At 50.1% G+C, this 16,879-nt stretch overlaps 6 protein-coding genes across 6 annotated transcripts; 4 read left to right on the top strand and 2 right to left on the bottom strand.

The window, feature by feature from the left end:
* Window positions 1-25: 25 nt before the first annotated feature.
* GT037_001930 (sulfite mitochondrial precursor) lies at window positions 26-5,078 on the top strand (the record flags this gene model as incomplete). Its single annotated transcript, XM_038926977.1, has 5 exons — window positions 26-262; window positions 307-538; window positions 629-2,301; window positions 3,757-3,818; window positions 4,025-5,078. 5 exons carry the CDS (start codon window positions 26-28, stop codon window positions 5,076-5,078), a joined length of 3,258 nt encoding a protein of 1,085 aa, XP_038790269.1.
* Window positions 5,079-5,390: 312 nt separating this feature from the next.
* On the bottom strand, window positions 5,391-8,456 carry GT037_001929 (nadph oxidase 4; the record flags this gene model as incomplete). The annotated part of the gene is made up of 4 exons (XM_038926976.1): window positions 5,391-5,644; window positions 5,742-6,345; window positions 6,420-7,029; window positions 7,081-8,456. The coding sequence occupies 4 exons, from the start codon at window positions 8,454-8,456 to the stop codon at window positions 5,391-5,393; spliced, it is 2,844 nt and encodes a 947-aa protein (XP_038790268.1).
* A 1,087-nt stretch (window positions 8,457-9,543) lies between these two features.
* Window positions 9,544-10,557, top strand: GT037_001928 (esterase lipase; the record flags this gene model as incomplete). The annotated part of the gene is made up of 1 exon (XM_038926975.1): window positions 9,544-10,557. The coding sequence occupies one exon, from the start codon at window positions 9,544-9,546 to the stop codon at window positions 10,555-10,557; it is 1,014 nt and encodes a 337-aa protein (XP_038790267.1).
* A 93-nt stretch (window positions 10,558-10,650) lies between these two features.
* Window positions 10,651-11,688, bottom strand: GT037_001927 (uncharacterized protein; the record flags this gene model as incomplete). Its single annotated transcript, XM_038926974.1, has 1 exon — window positions 10,651-11,688. One exon carries the CDS (start codon window positions 11,686-11,688, stop codon window positions 10,651-10,653), a length of 1,038 nt encoding a protein of 345 aa, XP_038790266.1.
* A 1,511-nt stretch (window positions 11,689-13,199) lies between these two features.
* GT037_001926 (glycoside hydrolase family 43 protein) lies at window positions 13,200-14,431 on the top strand (the record flags this gene model as incomplete). The annotated part of the gene is made up of 2 exons (XM_038926973.1): window positions 13,200-13,573; window positions 13,633-14,431. The coding sequence occupies 2 exons, from the start codon at window positions 13,200-13,202 to the stop codon at window positions 14,429-14,431; spliced, it is 1,173 nt and encodes a 390-aa protein (XP_038790265.1).
* A 607-nt stretch (window positions 14,432-15,038) lies between these two features.
* Window positions 15,039-16,731, top strand: GT037_001925 (cytochrome p450 monooxygenase-like protein; the record flags this gene model as incomplete). Its single annotated transcript, XM_038926972.1, has 5 exons — window positions 15,039-15,102; window positions 15,179-15,376; window positions 15,432-15,509; window positions 15,556-16,009; window positions 16,062-16,731. The coding sequence occupies 5 exons, from the start codon at window positions 15,039-15,041 to the stop codon at window positions 16,729-16,731; spliced, it is 1,464 nt and encodes a 487-aa protein (XP_038790264.1).
* Between the last annotated feature and the right edge of the window lie 148 nt (window positions 16,732-16,879).

Genomic DNA, 16,879 nt, shown 5'->3' with positions numbered 1-16,879 from the left:
ATTGTGTCGGAAGAAAGTGTTGCGGATGTGTTTGCGTTTTCGTGATACAAGCGCGTCCTGCCCACAGCTCATTCTTACTCCAGGAACTAGCAGTCATCCACGAGCGCCGCTCCTGCCTGGTATCCACTACCTGCGAAGCTGTCTGCCTGAGAAGCACAACCTGGCTGACAACCACAACATCACATTCAGGCCCCGCTCGATTGATCAAGACACCGCATTGTTCGCAAGTATCTTTTACTACAACATGTCCACAGAACGTCTTGTGAGTATGTGCAGCCATACCTCCGGACTATATTGACAGCTTAGGATGTTGCTGCCGAAGTTGTGCAGTCGCTTCACGCTGGTGTCGGCGTCGCCAGTCATGCTCACCCATCAGCAGATTCCGTATCATCAGATGATGGGGGCCGTCCATACTTCGAAAACCTTCTGGCAAACGTTGCTTTCGATGTTGAGTTGCACGGTATCGCTCTCCGTTCGAATACATCACTTAGTGAGATACGCTGTCCACTTTTGAGAAGATCGGAGTCCAAGCAGCAAGGTACAACTAAGAAGCTCTCAGAAATTTCAGCCTATCACTACACAAATCGATTTTAGAAGTTCAGTCTGTTGCACTGCTAATCTTCAGCAGCAATCAATCATCTCGACGTAATTTCGTGCTGGAAAGGTATCTCCAACGCCCAAGCGCTAGAGCTTACATTATGGGAGCGTTTGTTCCAAAGATGTCTGGTCTCTCTAGTCGAAAATGACTTGCGACGCCTCACTGTTGTTCAACTAAACAAAATCCGGAACGATCTTGGAGGCGAAGAACCTTTGGCTCTTTCATTACAAGCCCTTCCCAGCAAGCAAAGCCGTCTCATCGAAGTCAACTTGCCGAATCTCATCCATGATATCATCGATGCTTTCTACAACGATCACTCCAGCCAGAACGCTGCCAGGAACTTTCGATGGTCGCTTGGGTCTGGCAATCTTCCAAGTTTTGTTTACAATTACATTGCAACGCACGATTGCTTCCTGCGCAGTTCGGAGGGGGTTTTCATGTCGGCCGAAGTGACACTCAATTACTATACCATGCCCGTGGTTCATGCTATCACCAGAGTACATTGGCAACCGCCCGATGTTAAGTTTGAGCATGTTCCTTCGCAACTCGGACCGAGAGGCCAATATCACATCGCCCCATATCGTGAGCCAGACAATTCGAGTTACAATCGCTTTTCCGATGACGTCGTTTACACTGTGACGCGTTCCACATCCATGATCCAATGGGATAAGTTCAGCGAATTATTCCGTGCACAGGCACCGGATACTCCAACGATATCCGAGACGCTTATTCAAGCCAGTATCGTCACAAAGTTTCCAGAAGACGTGCGCTTCGAGCGTGTTTCGCGATATGTCGTCAAGGTTGAGATTGTAGACACGCTTCAGGTCCATGCGGTACCAGAAGAATACAGACCACAGACCGAGGACGCATCGATGCCCCCAACTCCGTCATATATTAGCGAGCCCTGGTCCAACAACCTCGCTTCACCTAGGCTTCAACAGTATCATGACTCCAAACCTGGTTTCTTTGAGGCATTGAGAGAGCGCTTTCCCGATTCACCCAAGAAACGAAAGGCTGTGTTACGCTCCACAAGCTATGACGGAATGTCACCAGTGGAACTGGTGTATGATGAATCTGACACTGACGTCAAACGTCAGAAGCTGGCGCTGCGTGGTGATATCGACATGCACGCTGCAACCTTTGAATCGCAAAGATACCAGTCTGCGGTGGAGGAGTGCAAAGTTGTGCTCGAAGCGCTCGAAACCTTTCGTCAGAATGTAGAGAAGCGAACTACATCTGTTGAGCGGGAACCCAGTGAAGTGGCACTTCGTCTATACGCGGCAGTTGCTCCAGCATTTCACGTGGTCTACGCAGCAATCAAAAAAGAATTGTTGGAGCTAAAAGACCCGAAGGACGATTGTTGTCACACGCCTGTCAAAGAAAAAAAAGAGATCCCAGTTCTCCCAACTGGTCAAATGCCCACACCACCAGACTCCCCCATGGAATCTAGATCTAGCTTCGCCAGCACTTCCGAATCGGCCAGCAACACAGGTAATCCCAATATCGCGAATCCAGCTAAGGAAATGAGCAGCCCCCACCACCTGCGCTCAAGTGAGCTTTCTCAAGACGAGATTCAAAAGAATTACCGCGAGTTCGAGGAGGTTGCCAAACGCAGGAAGACTGATCCCACTACCACATTTAGCTGCGATGTGGGCGATATAGAATTTGAGCGCATCTTCATGGAAGACAGCGAGGTAGAAGGGGTTAGTGGGCTAAGCGGATTGAGTGACGGTATGGGCGGGCTGATGATGGATGAGGATTAGACTGATAGGCCGATGGTCATGTTGAGCCGAGTAGGCATTGCTTCATCCATAAACTTAGCGTATTGAAAAGGAGTCCGTATTTCTTGGAACGTTTGACCTTGCTTATTTGCTCAGCTGAACAGTCATGTTCTTGAGTGGCACGGAACATCAGAGGAGTGAGGTTTGTCATTGTGAAGAACCATCTATGTAGGTAAGGCAAGCTTCCTAATTCAATAACAAGATCCGTATTCAACCATCGTAAAACTTTTGAGGCACCTCCACTTCATGAGGTTGGTTCTTGTATACATCACGGTGCAACCCGCTTTGTAAATCGACCCCAGTGGTACGTCGTCGCCAGATGTCACCATGCCCTTTCACAACTTTCCAGATCTCAATCAAGAAGCAAGCGAGATGGCGACTGCAAAGCGAAAACGCAGTGAAAAAGAAAATAGGGTGAACTTGCGATCTGACTCTCGGACTCAGTTACATAAGAACATATATGTCTTTGAAGATCCTTGGTATTTCGATGTGTTTTGATTGCCCGATACGAAGCATGAAGACGAAGAGCTGGCCAAGGATGGATGTGGACTTCGTAATCTCTCCTGAGAAATCGAGCTCGGCGTTGCCATAGGTAGTCATGGTACTCAGGTATAGGCCCGTTATCAAAGACGACTCTGGAGGATGACAACATTCTAGAAGATGTGGAAACACCTTTTCGAAGTGTTGAACCGTATTAGGGGTTCTTCAGGAAGTACATGTTTCACAGAAGCACCACGCAAACACTACTCCCGATACTTGCACTATCTAAAGAGATGATAACCGATGTCCAAGACTGCCACTGTAGTGAGATTTCAACGGTGTCGGTTCATGAAGTGGTGGACTAGATCTCAAGGATATTGCGGTATCTTAATTCGATGTTACATTCATACCCACTAGCGAATGACGCACTTTGCAATGGACCCATGATAGTAGCTCGATCCAAGTCCTCTGAAGAAATGTCGTAATATGTCGACTAACAAACGTCATGCCGCAAAGTAAACAGCGTGCTCACACATTCTATCCTCATTGCTTGAGTTGCCCTCCTCCTTTGCAGGTATATAGTAAAAAGCCGCATCTACCCGGCTTCCCCCCTCGCACCTGCCCAAACCATACACCACGTGTGGCTCAGCAAACAACCTCGTCGGGCCTACTTCGCTCTTACCCCGCCCCCGCTTGTGTCGCTTATACCTGTGTCCCCCGCCACTTTTCCTCCGTCCTAGCTTTCAATCACGCAATTTCACGTGCGCCGCCAAACTACGTTCGACCACTATGGTTCAGGTACGCCCCCGGATTTTTTGCATCGACTTCCTAATGTGGTAGACTATGTCTTCATGATTGGCTGGTTTTGGCATGACAGGGCTGACAGGTTGGTCGTAGCTTGAGTACTCGGTCGAGGAGCCGCTTAATCGCGAGCCAGAGCTTGAGAAGTTAGTCCAAAGGTATGTGTGTAATGTCTCAGTATGGAAGGACAAGCATGTCATGTGGAGATAGCGATGCAAGGCGTTAGTTCAGCGCGAGTCATTCCATGCGTGGTGTCCATTTGCGCTGGAACGGAGCTCAGTCTTCTTTCTTTTGGGAAAACTATGACATTCACTAGATACTATTGGTAGTATCACAGCCATGACGATACTAATTCTGGGTACAGTTTCATTACCAAAGACGGCTACGACCGCAACCACGGACCCATTCCCCACATCGATGTCAGCACACACAAAGTTTCCATTACCGGCCTCGTCAACAATGAACTCTCGCTTTCCATTCCAGACCTCCAAGCACTTCCACAACATACCGTGATATGTGCATTACAATGCGCCGGCAATCGGCGTCATACCATGCGTACAAAGTTGAAGGAGGTGTCCGGCATCGACTGGTTCGATGGTGCTGTCATGAACTGCAAATGGACCGGCCCTCTGCTCAAGGACGTTCTGGAAAAAGCTGGTGTCAAGGTCGAGGATGATAAATTGAAGGAAGCGCATGTAGCATTCTCGTGCTATCAGACGATTACGCAAGAAGATGACTTCTACGGTGCCAGTATTCCACTGTCACGGGCTATGAATCGCGAAAGCTCGATTCTGCTTGCGCTGAAGATGAACGACAAGCCTCTTCCACCTAATCATGGAGCTCCAGTCCGCGTCGTCACACCAGGTATCGCTGGAGCGAGGAGCGTAAAGTGGCTTGACTCTATCTCAGTCCAGCTAAGCGAGAGCCAAAGCCACTACCAGCAACATGACTACAAGATTCTACCTCCGGAAGCTGATTCCAAAGAGAAGGCAGAGGAGTACTGGGACAAAGTTGGCGCGCTGCATGACATGCCTGTCAACAGCGTCATCGGAGTTCCGAAGTCAGGTACCACTGTACATCAGGACGCAGATGGGATGATTGAAGTCAAGGGCTACGCCCTGCCTAGTGGTGCAGATGGACCTATCGTAAAAGTTGAAGTCAGTGTTGACGGAGGAAAGTCATGGACAGAGGCAGAACTGATTAAGAACTATGAGGGTGAAGACGCCAAGGATGTTGAACTCAAGTGGGCGTGGGCGCTATGGAAGTTGAAGGTCAAAGTCGAGAAGGGCAAGGATGTCGCGATCTACAGTCGCGCAACGGATAAAAGTGGTAATATGCAGGAGAAATGTCCAAAGTGGAACTTCCGGGGCGTGGCGTACAACGGATATGGTGAAGCTTCTGGACTAGAGGTTGCCTGAGGGTGATGGCTGGTTATATCAACAGTGGATGTGGCAGACTGATATACATTCACACTGTTAGCTCATATATTGGTAGCACAGCACGATTTTACGAATGTCATGAATGAACAAGTTCAACCTTGTAGCAGCGAATCCACCTGACCACTGTTGTCTTAAAGGCAGTTATGGATATGCTCATATCATATTTCCATATATTGAGAAGCTTAATACCAAGCACCACCAAGAAACTCCCGTTACGCTAATGCATTCATGATTCATAACTCCTCTCTATCCTCATCCGTCCCCTCTCATACATTCCCTGTCCCAGGCTTCCTACAGTCCCAGACTCTTCCTGACATTCGTCCGCACAATCTTCTCGTACTCCTCCCTCTTCTCCCTCCACATCCGCGCCGCGTCCACGTTCGCTGGACTCTCATCGTTCGGCTCTGCCAACATGCTCATGACACTGATCAAGATCTTCTCGACGCTTTGTATGGGTGACCACCGCTCGGAGGCTTGTTCATAGTGCATGGGGTCTTCGCCGGGCGCGTGAAGGATCGATATACAAACCTCGCCGTTGGGGTATACTGTTCTTAACGTTAGCTCGGATTCTCACTAATTCATGCTTCTTGCGCCCGGAGGTGAGCGAGCATCAGGAAGCATGTCCTAGGTGATCAAACATACCATTTGGATGCCACATCTCGGTTACAAACTTCATCTTTGGTGGCGCGAGTGGGTAGTCTTTCGGGAACCGTAATTCTGCGGGGAAGACGCCGCCTTCGAAGGGTGTGCCTTCCGGGCCTTGGATCAGCGCTTCCCAGATGAACATGTCGTCTTCGCTGACCGGGCCGGCAGTGATGCCCTCTGGCGGGTCGTTGGAGAGCATGCGGTACTCCTTGAAAAGGCGCTTTGAAGCCGATGAAGCCATGGTGTGAATCGGAAGTGGGTATGCGCGGAAGGTGGCAGCAGTGCTCTGGGCGTGAGGGGCGGGGCTTTTGGTGTGTTGGGTCTGGGTTGTGAAGCAAGGAACCGTGCTATAGTAGGTGAACAACGTGATGCGCTGTGGCCGAGATGCCGATACTAAGAAAGACGGAGTCGTGGGTGGTTGGGTGAAAGCGTTCCGGGCGGTCAATGACGGTTCCGACACGTCGGCGTTTGGTAACGCGGGTCTAGCGCCAAGGCACGTGCTCCACTTCTGCCATGAAGTACTTGCGATGAATCCATCTTGAAAACCGGTCTGGAACCCTTCAAACTCATCATGCAGCACGTATAATCCATATCCCGCTAGCTTGGAATATTTGAGTCAGATATGAAGAGTTTCATTACAGTTCAGCTAAGTATCGTCCGTCGCTAACCAAACACCTCAATCATAAACCGGTACTCAAGCTTTCTGTCCTCGTTCCTTGCCCTTGCGTTCAACACGCTACACTGATCGGCAATCTGTTGACCGATGACAGGCGGTCCGCAGAAGAAGACACCGATTTTGATCTCATCCTCTTTGTTGCCGTCTTTCTCATTCAGTCGATCGGCCAAAACTTTGCTCATATCGTCGTAATGTGCCTCCATGATACCCCGAATATCTGGACGTCCGAAATGTGTTGGATTGACAAGACCAGTAATGGGTGACTGCGGATGATCATCTGTTCGATGCTTCTCGAGTAGCCAACGGAAAACGTGTTGCGATATTTGCTTGCGTTTCTGGGTTACGTAGGTGTTGATACGGATGTCGAGATCCGGGCTGTCTGTCCTGTGGCGAAAGACCTCATTCAGTAGATCAGAGAACCACAGGAGATTGTTCTTGTCGCGCACCATCCAATGTAAGTCGACTCGGCGGTGGTTCGAGTACGGGGAACGCTCCCTGGGGGTTTCGTCGGATGATTCTGGGGAGTCATCTCTAGACTTGACACGCTCAAGCTCGTGATGCTGGAGGTCCGTAAGCACACCGGAGAAAGGCGTTATGCCAATACCAGCACTATCATGTGTTAGTAATCTGCATTGTCGCAAAGCAAGCAGTTCAACATACCCAAAGACCATGCTGTATTCGAAGTCGTAGAATCGCTGAGCAGGTGCACCAAATGGTCCGTCAAGACCTATCTTGATCGTCGATCGACCTCCTTCCTTCGCTAGATCACGAAGCGAGTTTGTCCAGTCGCCATCAGCCTTGATGTGAACCTGCATGGTATTGTTGATGCATGTGGAAACAGTGAAGGGATGCCACTGGAATCGGGATAGTTGCGGAACCTGCACAAAGACGTACTGGCCAGCTTTGTAGTCCCAGGGACGGGTCTTGGGTACCTGCGCTGTGATTGCGACAGTCTCATCATCCAACAACTCGAGATCCGCAAGGATAGGACGGAAACTCAGGACCAAGCGCCAGATGCGTTCAAAAAGCACCATAAGCGTTGGAAATGCGAGCCAGTAGCCGAACATGGGCCATTGCAGCAGGTGCGCAGTCCCATGCGCCATCATGAAGCCAATGATGGGGAACATGAGCAGATGAGCCAGTTGGAAGACTTCGTAGCTCCACTTTCGTATCTGAGGCATACTCATAAGTGCGAGGAGGTAGAACAAGCCGAGTGATGTGAGACCAGTCCATCCAGGTAATGACTGAAGGTAATCAGTATATGAGCGCGGCACTGCGTCCTGTCCAATGACATTGGCAACTGCACCCTGTCGACTAGCCATACTTCCAAAGACAAAAGAGCCACTGAGGTGGCCAATAGCATGGAGTGTAGCAAAGACCAATGCGACAATAGACATCTTGATATGGAAACTCTGGGACAAATCCCAATTGATGAACCGCGAGATGAAGTAGAAGCGCCGAAGAAATGTCGAGAGCCATCTTGACATGGACAGAATGAGGAAGAAGAAGGTCGGATAGAGCACGCCAGCGCATGTCTTTGATAAGACTGCTCCCCATCCGAACGCAGGCGTATACTGGTCAAAGGTCAGGTATTTGACGAATTGCCAGACGCCAAAGCCAATCATCAAAAGTAAAACCAGTGCGAGAAACATGATCTCAGGCCCTTTAACGGCCCAATACGCTCGCGCTCGTCGGTACAGGGACACCTGCTTCAGATAGTCATCCTCATCTTTTGCTTCCTTCCGGTCTTGCTCCAAGGATGGTATCTCCCACGTCTTCACTGTTTTCGTAAAGGTTTCTCGGTTGATGTAATCTTCCCGTGTTCCAATGACATTCCTAAGAAACTCATGTCGAGCTTCGTCGCCCCGGGATCCATGGTGTAGGTTGTGTGGCTGCGCTTTGGGGGCTATCTCTTTATGTACTTGGTCCAACTTGCGTTCTAACTCCCAGTAGTCGACATTGCCATCTTTGTCGTGATCGAGGTCGTCAATAAACTTCTTGATTTCTTCGTCGGTAAGGAACTGTTGTGAAGCCATCGACGTGCTGGTAGTTCCGGGAATGGATATGATCGGCTTGCGGAAGTAGGTGATGGATCAGCTGCCACATGTGGCTCAACGGCAATGTTCATCTTTAAGATTTTCCTGATCCAGTTCCCTGATCAGCTCATTTGGTTGTTGGTGGTCGACCCACGTAGGCCAAGGCATCCCGATAAAGTGTCGCCAATAAGAAGGGCTCAACAATGAAATGCTAAGAAAACAAGAGCACCCAAGACGGAGTTGGCGCCGGCGGACACGACTTGTAACAGTTGGCGGAGCGGAACCTACTCCTAGGCACAATTTCCGCCTACTGCACAGCCACTCAGCGGCTGGACCAAGACCTCCGCCCAGGTGTTTACTCTGCATGCATGCGCGGCGAACAAGGATACCGGAAGTCGGAAGATGGCATTCAGCCACAAATGAAATGGGTCAGCGCCGCATATCAGGCGAGAACAAGGCGCAGAAATAGCTCTTTCGTGCCGCTTCCTATTAAATGGGATTTGCAGCACCTACAGTGCGGTCCATTCTTCTCAAGGCTGTCTACTGATCCATTGACTCGGATGACGACTTGCCAGTAGCTGTTAAAGTATCCAAGATAGCCAGAATACGAATAGAACGTCAGAAGGTTTGGTTGCTGTCGCCCAAGAAATTCAGGGCTTGGCATGGGAGGATCGGCACAGTTATGCACGCTACGTCATCCCAAGTGCTTTTTGCAAGCCAGCGCTGGACCCGCGACGCGTACCGCATTTCACGCGTGATGCTCACGACCTCCGAAATATCACCTCCAGATCGACCCACTCCCGGAGGAGTTGATGACTTCCCCCTTCTAGTCAGGGTCTCCTGGATGGGGCCTAGAAACAGCGCCATGACGTATAGATCCCGTCCTCTAGTAAATAACGAGCCGTTCAACGCGCGTGGCCGTGCATGAGGCCCCCGTAATCGACGATGCGTACTCCTCTTTGTTTTCGCCCCAAGATGGATCCATACAAGCGCCGTTTTTCCCTTGCATTTGGAGTTCCTTCATTCTTCCCTGTAACGGAGCTTCCTCGGGCTCAGTGTCTACTACCACAATTTTCGCATCTGCACCATGACAGACGACAAGATGTCCGGCACAACCGCTAAAACCAGCTCCTCGATACAGCTCACACACCGCGATGAGCGTACCTTTCTCATGTCGGTGGTGCAATCGTTAGTACGACTAATGCGAGTTCGCATCAGCAACCGTCAAGCAAAGCACGAAGACGGCTCTATCAAACTGAACCCGAGCAAATCGAACCTCTCCCAATGCACCCTCCACGAACGAACCGTCAGCGATGTGCACATATACGATGTGATACCACCGAATCAAGCAGACAAGAGATCGAAGAAACGTATATACTACTTCGCTGGCGGTAGTTGGCAAGAACCGCCTTCGCCTCAACACTACAAGATATGTGCAAAGCTAGCCAAAGACATGTCCGATGCTTCCATATCAATTGTCTCCACGCCGCTTGCCCCGAACGATCCAGCGCCAAAGTCTTTTCCTGTTTGCCAAAACATGTATCGCGCTTTGATGGCAGAGGCAGAAGAGGCAGGAGAGAAGGTCATACTGGCAGGCGATTCGTCGGGTGCGAACATTGCGTTGTGTCTTGTACTAGAAGCTCTCCGCGAGGACAGCGAACAAGAAGGCGTAGAGATCAAGCAAAGACCACACCCTGTCGCCATTATGAATGTGTGCCCGTCGACCGACCTTACGCGCGCCAATCCCGATATCGATAAAGTCGCACCTCGAGACCCTCTGCTCACACCCAAAATAATCAGGCTGACAGCAAGAGCATGGCAAGGCGACTGGGATCCCGCCGATCGCCGGATCTCACCAATCAACGCTGATGTCTCACTGCTTGCGAAGAAGGGCATCAAGGTACACGGTATAACTGCTGGGTGCGATGTGCTCAGTCCTGACGGCGTCATCTTCCGCAATAAGTGCGCTGAAGCAGGCGTCGTCGGCGAGTGGGTTCATTGGGAGAAGCAGATGCACTGCTTCGTCCTTACTATGCCATACGGGTTAGCAGAAGCAAAAGACGCTACCCAGTGGATTGTTGATGTATTGAAGAAGGAATGAGAGGGGGCCGCTGTCCTGTGTCTGAGTAAGAGATACCCTTGCATTTCATAAATCGTGGCTACTTAGTTTTAATGTTACAGTTTCCAACTGCCTTCAAGGCCCAAACGCTCGCAAGTCTCGTATAATCCCATGACCCTCACTTTCCGATGCTGCAAGCTCCTCAACCGTCATCGCGTACTCATCCTTCCTCTTTCGCGACGTTCGCACACTTGCCAGTGTCATATCATCGCCAATGTCTGGTTTCGACAGCTTCCGTCCCAGTCCCATAAACTCATCACTGTTCTCATTAAGGAACCCCAGCTCCACAAGACGGTTTCGCACTTGTGTTTCCGTTTTCTCATCGTAGAAGAAGCGTCCAAGCTTCATGAGGCTTTTCTGTACGAAACTCTTGAGAGTCGGAATAGTAGCCGCTATCAAAGCGAGTTCGAGCTCCAACATCGACCACAACGTAGGCATAACAGTTGTGCGAAAGACATCATGAGATGTATAGATCATGTTTGCGCCTGCAGTACGCAAGATGGCGAACGACGAAGCGAACAGTCCAAGACCCATCAGTACGCCTAGGAAAATCTTTTCGCCACGCGGTCGGTGCAATTTTCGGATGAAAGTTATCGGTATGAAGGAAAATATCAGGTCTGTTGAAACGTGCACGGTACTCGCAGCGACGATATTCCCTGTGATGAGTTCCTGAGGTACACATGATACACCTCCTTTGAGAAAGACGCTAGAATCCCAGTATACGCTGAATGGTTGGCATTGCAGGAACTGGAATAGCGTCGATGTTATGGCTGTGAGGATGAGTAGTACCATCGTACTGTAGAGGAAGATGCGCCATGCGTGTGTTTGCTTGATGCGAAGCAAGAGAAGGGCGACTGAAATCTTGACAAGACAAATCGACGCGTTCCAGAGGGCTTGACAAAGAAAGATGAGTCGCATGGCAGCGAGACGCGAGGCTGCCGAAACATACTTCGTGCGCTGACCAAAGCCGTGAGCGCATGCTAGGCAAACGATGATGTATTTTGCTATCGCAAGGACCTGTGCGCGTTCGAAATCAGATGTGCGTTGGTAGGCAATGGAGTCTGGCTTACTGTTGCTGCGACGGCCGTCCAATCCTCCAGATGCAGATTCCATAGCGGGCGTACTCTCGACCAGAGTCTTGCGGAAAGTAGTAGAACAGCAAGTAGTGTTAGACTACCGCATACGCCAAGGAGAAGAGGCGCCTGGGTGTCATTGCGCTCTGGACCGGGCATCAGCTGTCTTACTCGCAGTTCCATATTGCCAATCGCAGAATATACACGGATTGTTGATATTGCGCTAATGTCGAGTAGAAAGTAGAGGCGAAAGAAAATGGAAACTACCCTCAAGCACGACAGTCAGATATCTCATGTCTATACCACTCATACCTAGCCGCCGTGTCCAGTAATACACTGTACTCAGAGACCGCATAACAACATGACTCACCAATCACACATTTCCGACTACTTGGGCTCACAGGCCCCAGGAAAATCATTCAGACTTGTCTCTCCTATTGGGTCGCGTTTCGTGGTTCGCAAATACTACCCTGGTGTCGTTGCGGTCGCAGCGTGTCAGAAGTGTTTCGCGTAGTCGCATAATCACGATTATCCATGTACCCCACAAATCCTCGTTCTCACATGACGTTCCGAGGCCTTCAATTTATGCAGATGCTGAGGTTGTGTTTGAGATGGTAGAATGAGATGCAATGGACTCGTGGCGGAGACCAAGGAATGTGAGAGGGTGGGGTTAATAGAGGGTACAGACCTTCGAAGTCAGGGACCACCTTTATAATATGAGAGCTGCAGTGTGCTAATGAAGAGCTATATTGCGTCAGATAAGCGTAGAAGATACTACTCGAGGAAGGAGGTGGAGAGATTACAGATTCAGGTTCCATGTAGGCCTTGGTTATAAGCGGTCATGCCAGGTTGTTGAATGGATAAGAACTTCGGTCCTTCCCACGCGATCAAAAGGCCCCGAAAGTCGGTTTTTCTTCACGGTCGGTCGAACTCCGAGGTGCTATATACGCCAAGCAGAGTGGCCGTGCTGATAACGTACTCATGCTAACTAGAAAGGGTAGACCTCGGGACTTGACAACCATACAACCTCTCTTAGCAGTCATACGACACGTCTCCTAGCTAATCATCAAGCTACCGCCAGGTAAACTGCTGCTATTCGATCGTCCTCGCTTCTTCAATGTCAAGGTCCAGTGATGGGGTGAGGTCGCCTGTTCCTGACTTCCGAGGTCTACTAGCTGGCTGTGCTAGTCGTTGATTCGTGCGAACAAATTCCCCCACGTCCCGTGAATTCCTCTACCCCAAGGCTCTATCTCCACCTTTAGAACGTTAAGTGCGGAGAATTGTTCTTTGCTCTTACCATTCCAGGGAAACGTTACCTAGCTTGGGCTACCCGGCCGGACGGATCGTGGCTCATGCCAAGGGACTTGCTGTAAAGGCAGTACGATGGCGTTCGCATGCACATGGCAAACAACATCTGCCCAGGCGCGAGATCCAGATTCGCATTGTGGGCTCTTGGCCCTGCATTGACGCACGGCAGTCTGCTATATAAGACTAGATACCTAGGTAGTCTTCCAACGATCAGCGAGGTTTGTCTCCGCAACAAATCCCGTCATGTCGTCCACCAAGACCAGCCTCACGGCTCTCGCCCTAGGCATCTCTTCTCTCTTCACCCCAGCCTTCGGTGCTCCTTCAGCATCTTATGACCCGGCCAAACCTGTCAAGGACCCGTACTCCAGGGACTACTGGCCCGCGCCTCGCAAGATCACCGGTGAGGACTTGAACGGTACACTTGGTGGTGTCCACATTCACGACCCGAGTGTTGTGCTTGGACCAGATGGCCACTACTACTCTTTCTCCTCTCACGGCTTGGCCACAACATCTCGTGCTTCGAAGAAGAATAGCCTGGAAGGGTACTGGGAGGTTGTCAGCCAAGTCTTGCAGCCGCCTGGCAGCATTGATGACCCTGCGAAGGCAAGCCGTCTTTGGTGAGAAACAGTAGCCTAAGAATTGCCCCAAGACCTCATATTCTAAAACGACAATGCAGGGCTCCTGATGTCCACAAGATTGGCGACACCTACTACTGCTACTACACTGTCTCTGACTTCGGTGTCTCAGAGTCCTTCATCGGGCTTGCCACCTCGAAGACCCTGCAGAATGGATCCTGGACTGATCACGGCATGGTTGTCTCCTCTAACAGCACTGATGCTCCCTTCCCGTTGAGCAAGACCAACACTATCGACGCGGCTTTCATCCAAGATGCCAAGACGGGTAAAAACTACCTCACCTACGGCTCGTGGTGGGCCAATATCTGGCAGTTCGAGTTGACCAAGGACCTCAAATCCGTCAAGATCCCTACTGCCCGTCAGTTGAGCTACACCTACGACCCTGTGCTGCCGACTAAGGAGCAGGCGTACGCCAACATGTCCCTTGCTTGGGGAGGTGCATCCGCTGAGGAGGCACCGTATATCAACTACAACAAGAAGCAAGGGTTTTACTACCTTTGGTATTCAGCGGGACTGTGCTGTGGCTACAACCCCGCTGCTCTGCCCCCAGCTGGTGCTGAGTACACTATCTTCGTTGGTCGTTCTAAGTCTCCCCGTGGTCCTTTCGTTGACCGCAATGGGAAGGATCTTGCTGAAGGTGGCGGAAGCATGGTATACGGCAGCCACGGTAACACTTACGGCCCCGGTGGACAGGCGGTAATTTCCAACTACCACGGACGCGACGTGCTGTACTACCATTATGTTAACACAACATACGATCCGCTGTACCGAGACAACTTTAAGTTCTTGGGATGGAATCCAATCGAGTATGTCAAGGGCTGGCCGGTATTGGTGGCATAGCTGGAGGTAGGATAGGAATGTTGTACGATACTCGACGAGGTGGCAACAAAATTTGGTATATAGAGAAATCATGAGTCGCCATCTTTCACATACGACCATAGGACACTGAAAATTAGGCTTCCCGTCCGCTCAGCCATATACAAGCAGTGTACCGGCGGATTAGTAGTTAGGTGGGTGACCACTAGCGAATCCCCGCTGTTGTATGTTTTTGTTTCTTTTTGCTTGGGGACTTTTTGATACAGATCTGTTCTTCATTTTTGCTTCCTGTCGAAACGAGAGGAAACAGCGCGAAAGCATGTTAAGAGACAAGCGCGTGGCGTAGAGCGTAAAGGAATCCAGGGTGTGTAAGATAAGAGCCGCGTACGTCCGATGATATCTGGTCGAGCACCTTTAATCTTCCACTATCTAAAATGGTAGGGCCAACCATCACATTTTGTTTAGCATCGGGCATACAACAGCTGACTCAGGATGCTCACGAATAGCATTGTTCATCCTTTCGTGTGCAGTGACAAGGGCTAGAACGCCCCGCTGTCAGCACATGTACATATGAGCAACATCCTGGAAACCACAAAGACTTTAAGTCTGCCAGGTCTACAGCGAATTCAGAATGGAATACAGCATAGCAGAACCATCTGTAGTCCAACTCTCGATCTCTTTGATACTAGCTGCAAGTATGCTAGTAGAGTGGAAATGAGAAAGCGCTTCACTAACATTTTGCGCAGTATCTGGTTTACTCATTGTTCCAAGCAATCTACAACATAACCCTTCATCCGCTCTCCAAATATCCAGGACCGAAGTTGCGTGGCGCTTTCTGGATTTCCAACTCTTTCGACATACTCGCTGGGACCGTTCCGCACAGCTGTCTGAAGCTTCACGAACAGTATGGAGATGTCGTCCGCATAAACCCGAATACAATCTCATTTGTCAAGCCTGAAGCGTGGCGAGGTGATGATCTTTCGCTTCGAACAATTGTTATCTGAGTCCGGCTAACTTCAAATAGATGTGTACGGTTATGGCACCACTACGCCGCTTCTCAAAGACCCTAAGTTCTACTATCGTCCGCCGACCGATATAAGCTGTAGTCGAGCCTTTTCCATCACATGGGTCTTACTGATGTCACATAGCCGCCAACAATTCGGACCATGCTCGAATCCGCCGACCTCTTAATCACGCCTTCTCCGAGCAAGCTCTCCGAAGCCAGGAAAGTATCATCACCTCATACATCAATCTCTTGATCGAGAAGATACGCCAACTAGCCGACTCTCAAACCTCTGTCGATATCGCGCGCTGGTTGAACTTTACGACATTTGATATAATCGGCGACCTGACGTTTGACGAATCGTTCGGCGCACTAGATAAAGAAATGTATAACTCTTGGATGGTCAATCTTTTTAAAGCCTTGAGATTCGCTGGTATCGTTCACATCATTAAGCGCTATCCCATCGTCGGAGTTCCTGCGACGCACTTGTTGAAGTGGATGCCTGCATTGGCGAAAGCAGAGTTCGAGCATAACAACTTCACCGAAGAGAAGACTGCAAGGAGGTTGGCATCCAAAACTGAGCGTAAAGACATTCTCAGGTGAGTGGCTGTACGGTTGTTTCAAACGCCCAGGTTACTAACGACGATGAAGTTATGCCGTCAAAAACATCAAGGGGGAAGTAACGGATCTGGAGCTCAAGCATACTTGTGGCACTATCATACTCGGAGGTAGCGAGACTTCTGCAACGCTTCTGAGTGGTGCAATTTACCACCTTCTCAAAAACCCAGCTTGGATGGAGAAGCTCCATCGAGAGCTCGCAGCTACTTTCAAATCCGAAAGCGAAATCTCCTTTGCATCTTTGAGCCAGCTCAAAGTCCTCAACGCTGTCATCCAAGAGACCTTCCGAATCTATCCCCCGGCACCATCAGCGCTTCCTCGCGTATTACCACCTGCTGGGGCGGAAGTCTGTGGCGATGCTCTACCACCTGGCACGCAAGTCGGTATCTCGCAATATGCCATGTACCATACTTCGTCTCACTTTACTGATCCCAAAGTGTACGCACCAGAACGCTTCCTCGGCGCTGAAAAATATGCAAAGGACAGGCGTCACGTCATTCAACCCTTCAGCGTAGGGCCAAGGAACTGCATCGGCCAGAATCTCGCATGGGCAGAGATAAGAAGCATTCTAGCGAGATTGGTATGGCATTTCGAACTCGAGTTGCTTAAACCAGAAAAGAGGTGGGACGATCAAAAGGTTTTTGTGCTATGGCAAAAACCAAGCTTGATGGTGAAGCTGAGAGCTAGGAATCCTGGGTCGTAAACCTTTTGGTCAGCAAGATATGAACATCGAATCCATGTATCCTAGCAAGTATAAGACAACCCAGGCGTTTGCCGAGTAGACGAATGCCTCTATACACGGATATCGTCTACCATGTGCTCTTTCCTGTCACGATTGAGCTTTCTAGCAG

The sequence above is a fragment of the Alternaria burnsii genome, assembly GCF_013036055.1.
Source record: "Alternaria burnsii strain CBS107.38 chromosome Unknown 750, whole genome shotgun sequence".
Taxonomy (NCBI): domain Eukaryota; kingdom Fungi; phylum Ascomycota; class Dothideomycetes; order Pleosporales; family Pleosporaceae; genus Alternaria; species Alternaria burnsii.
Note: the sequence above shows the minus strand (reverse complement) of the source record. Positions and strands in the feature narration are given on the sequence as shown.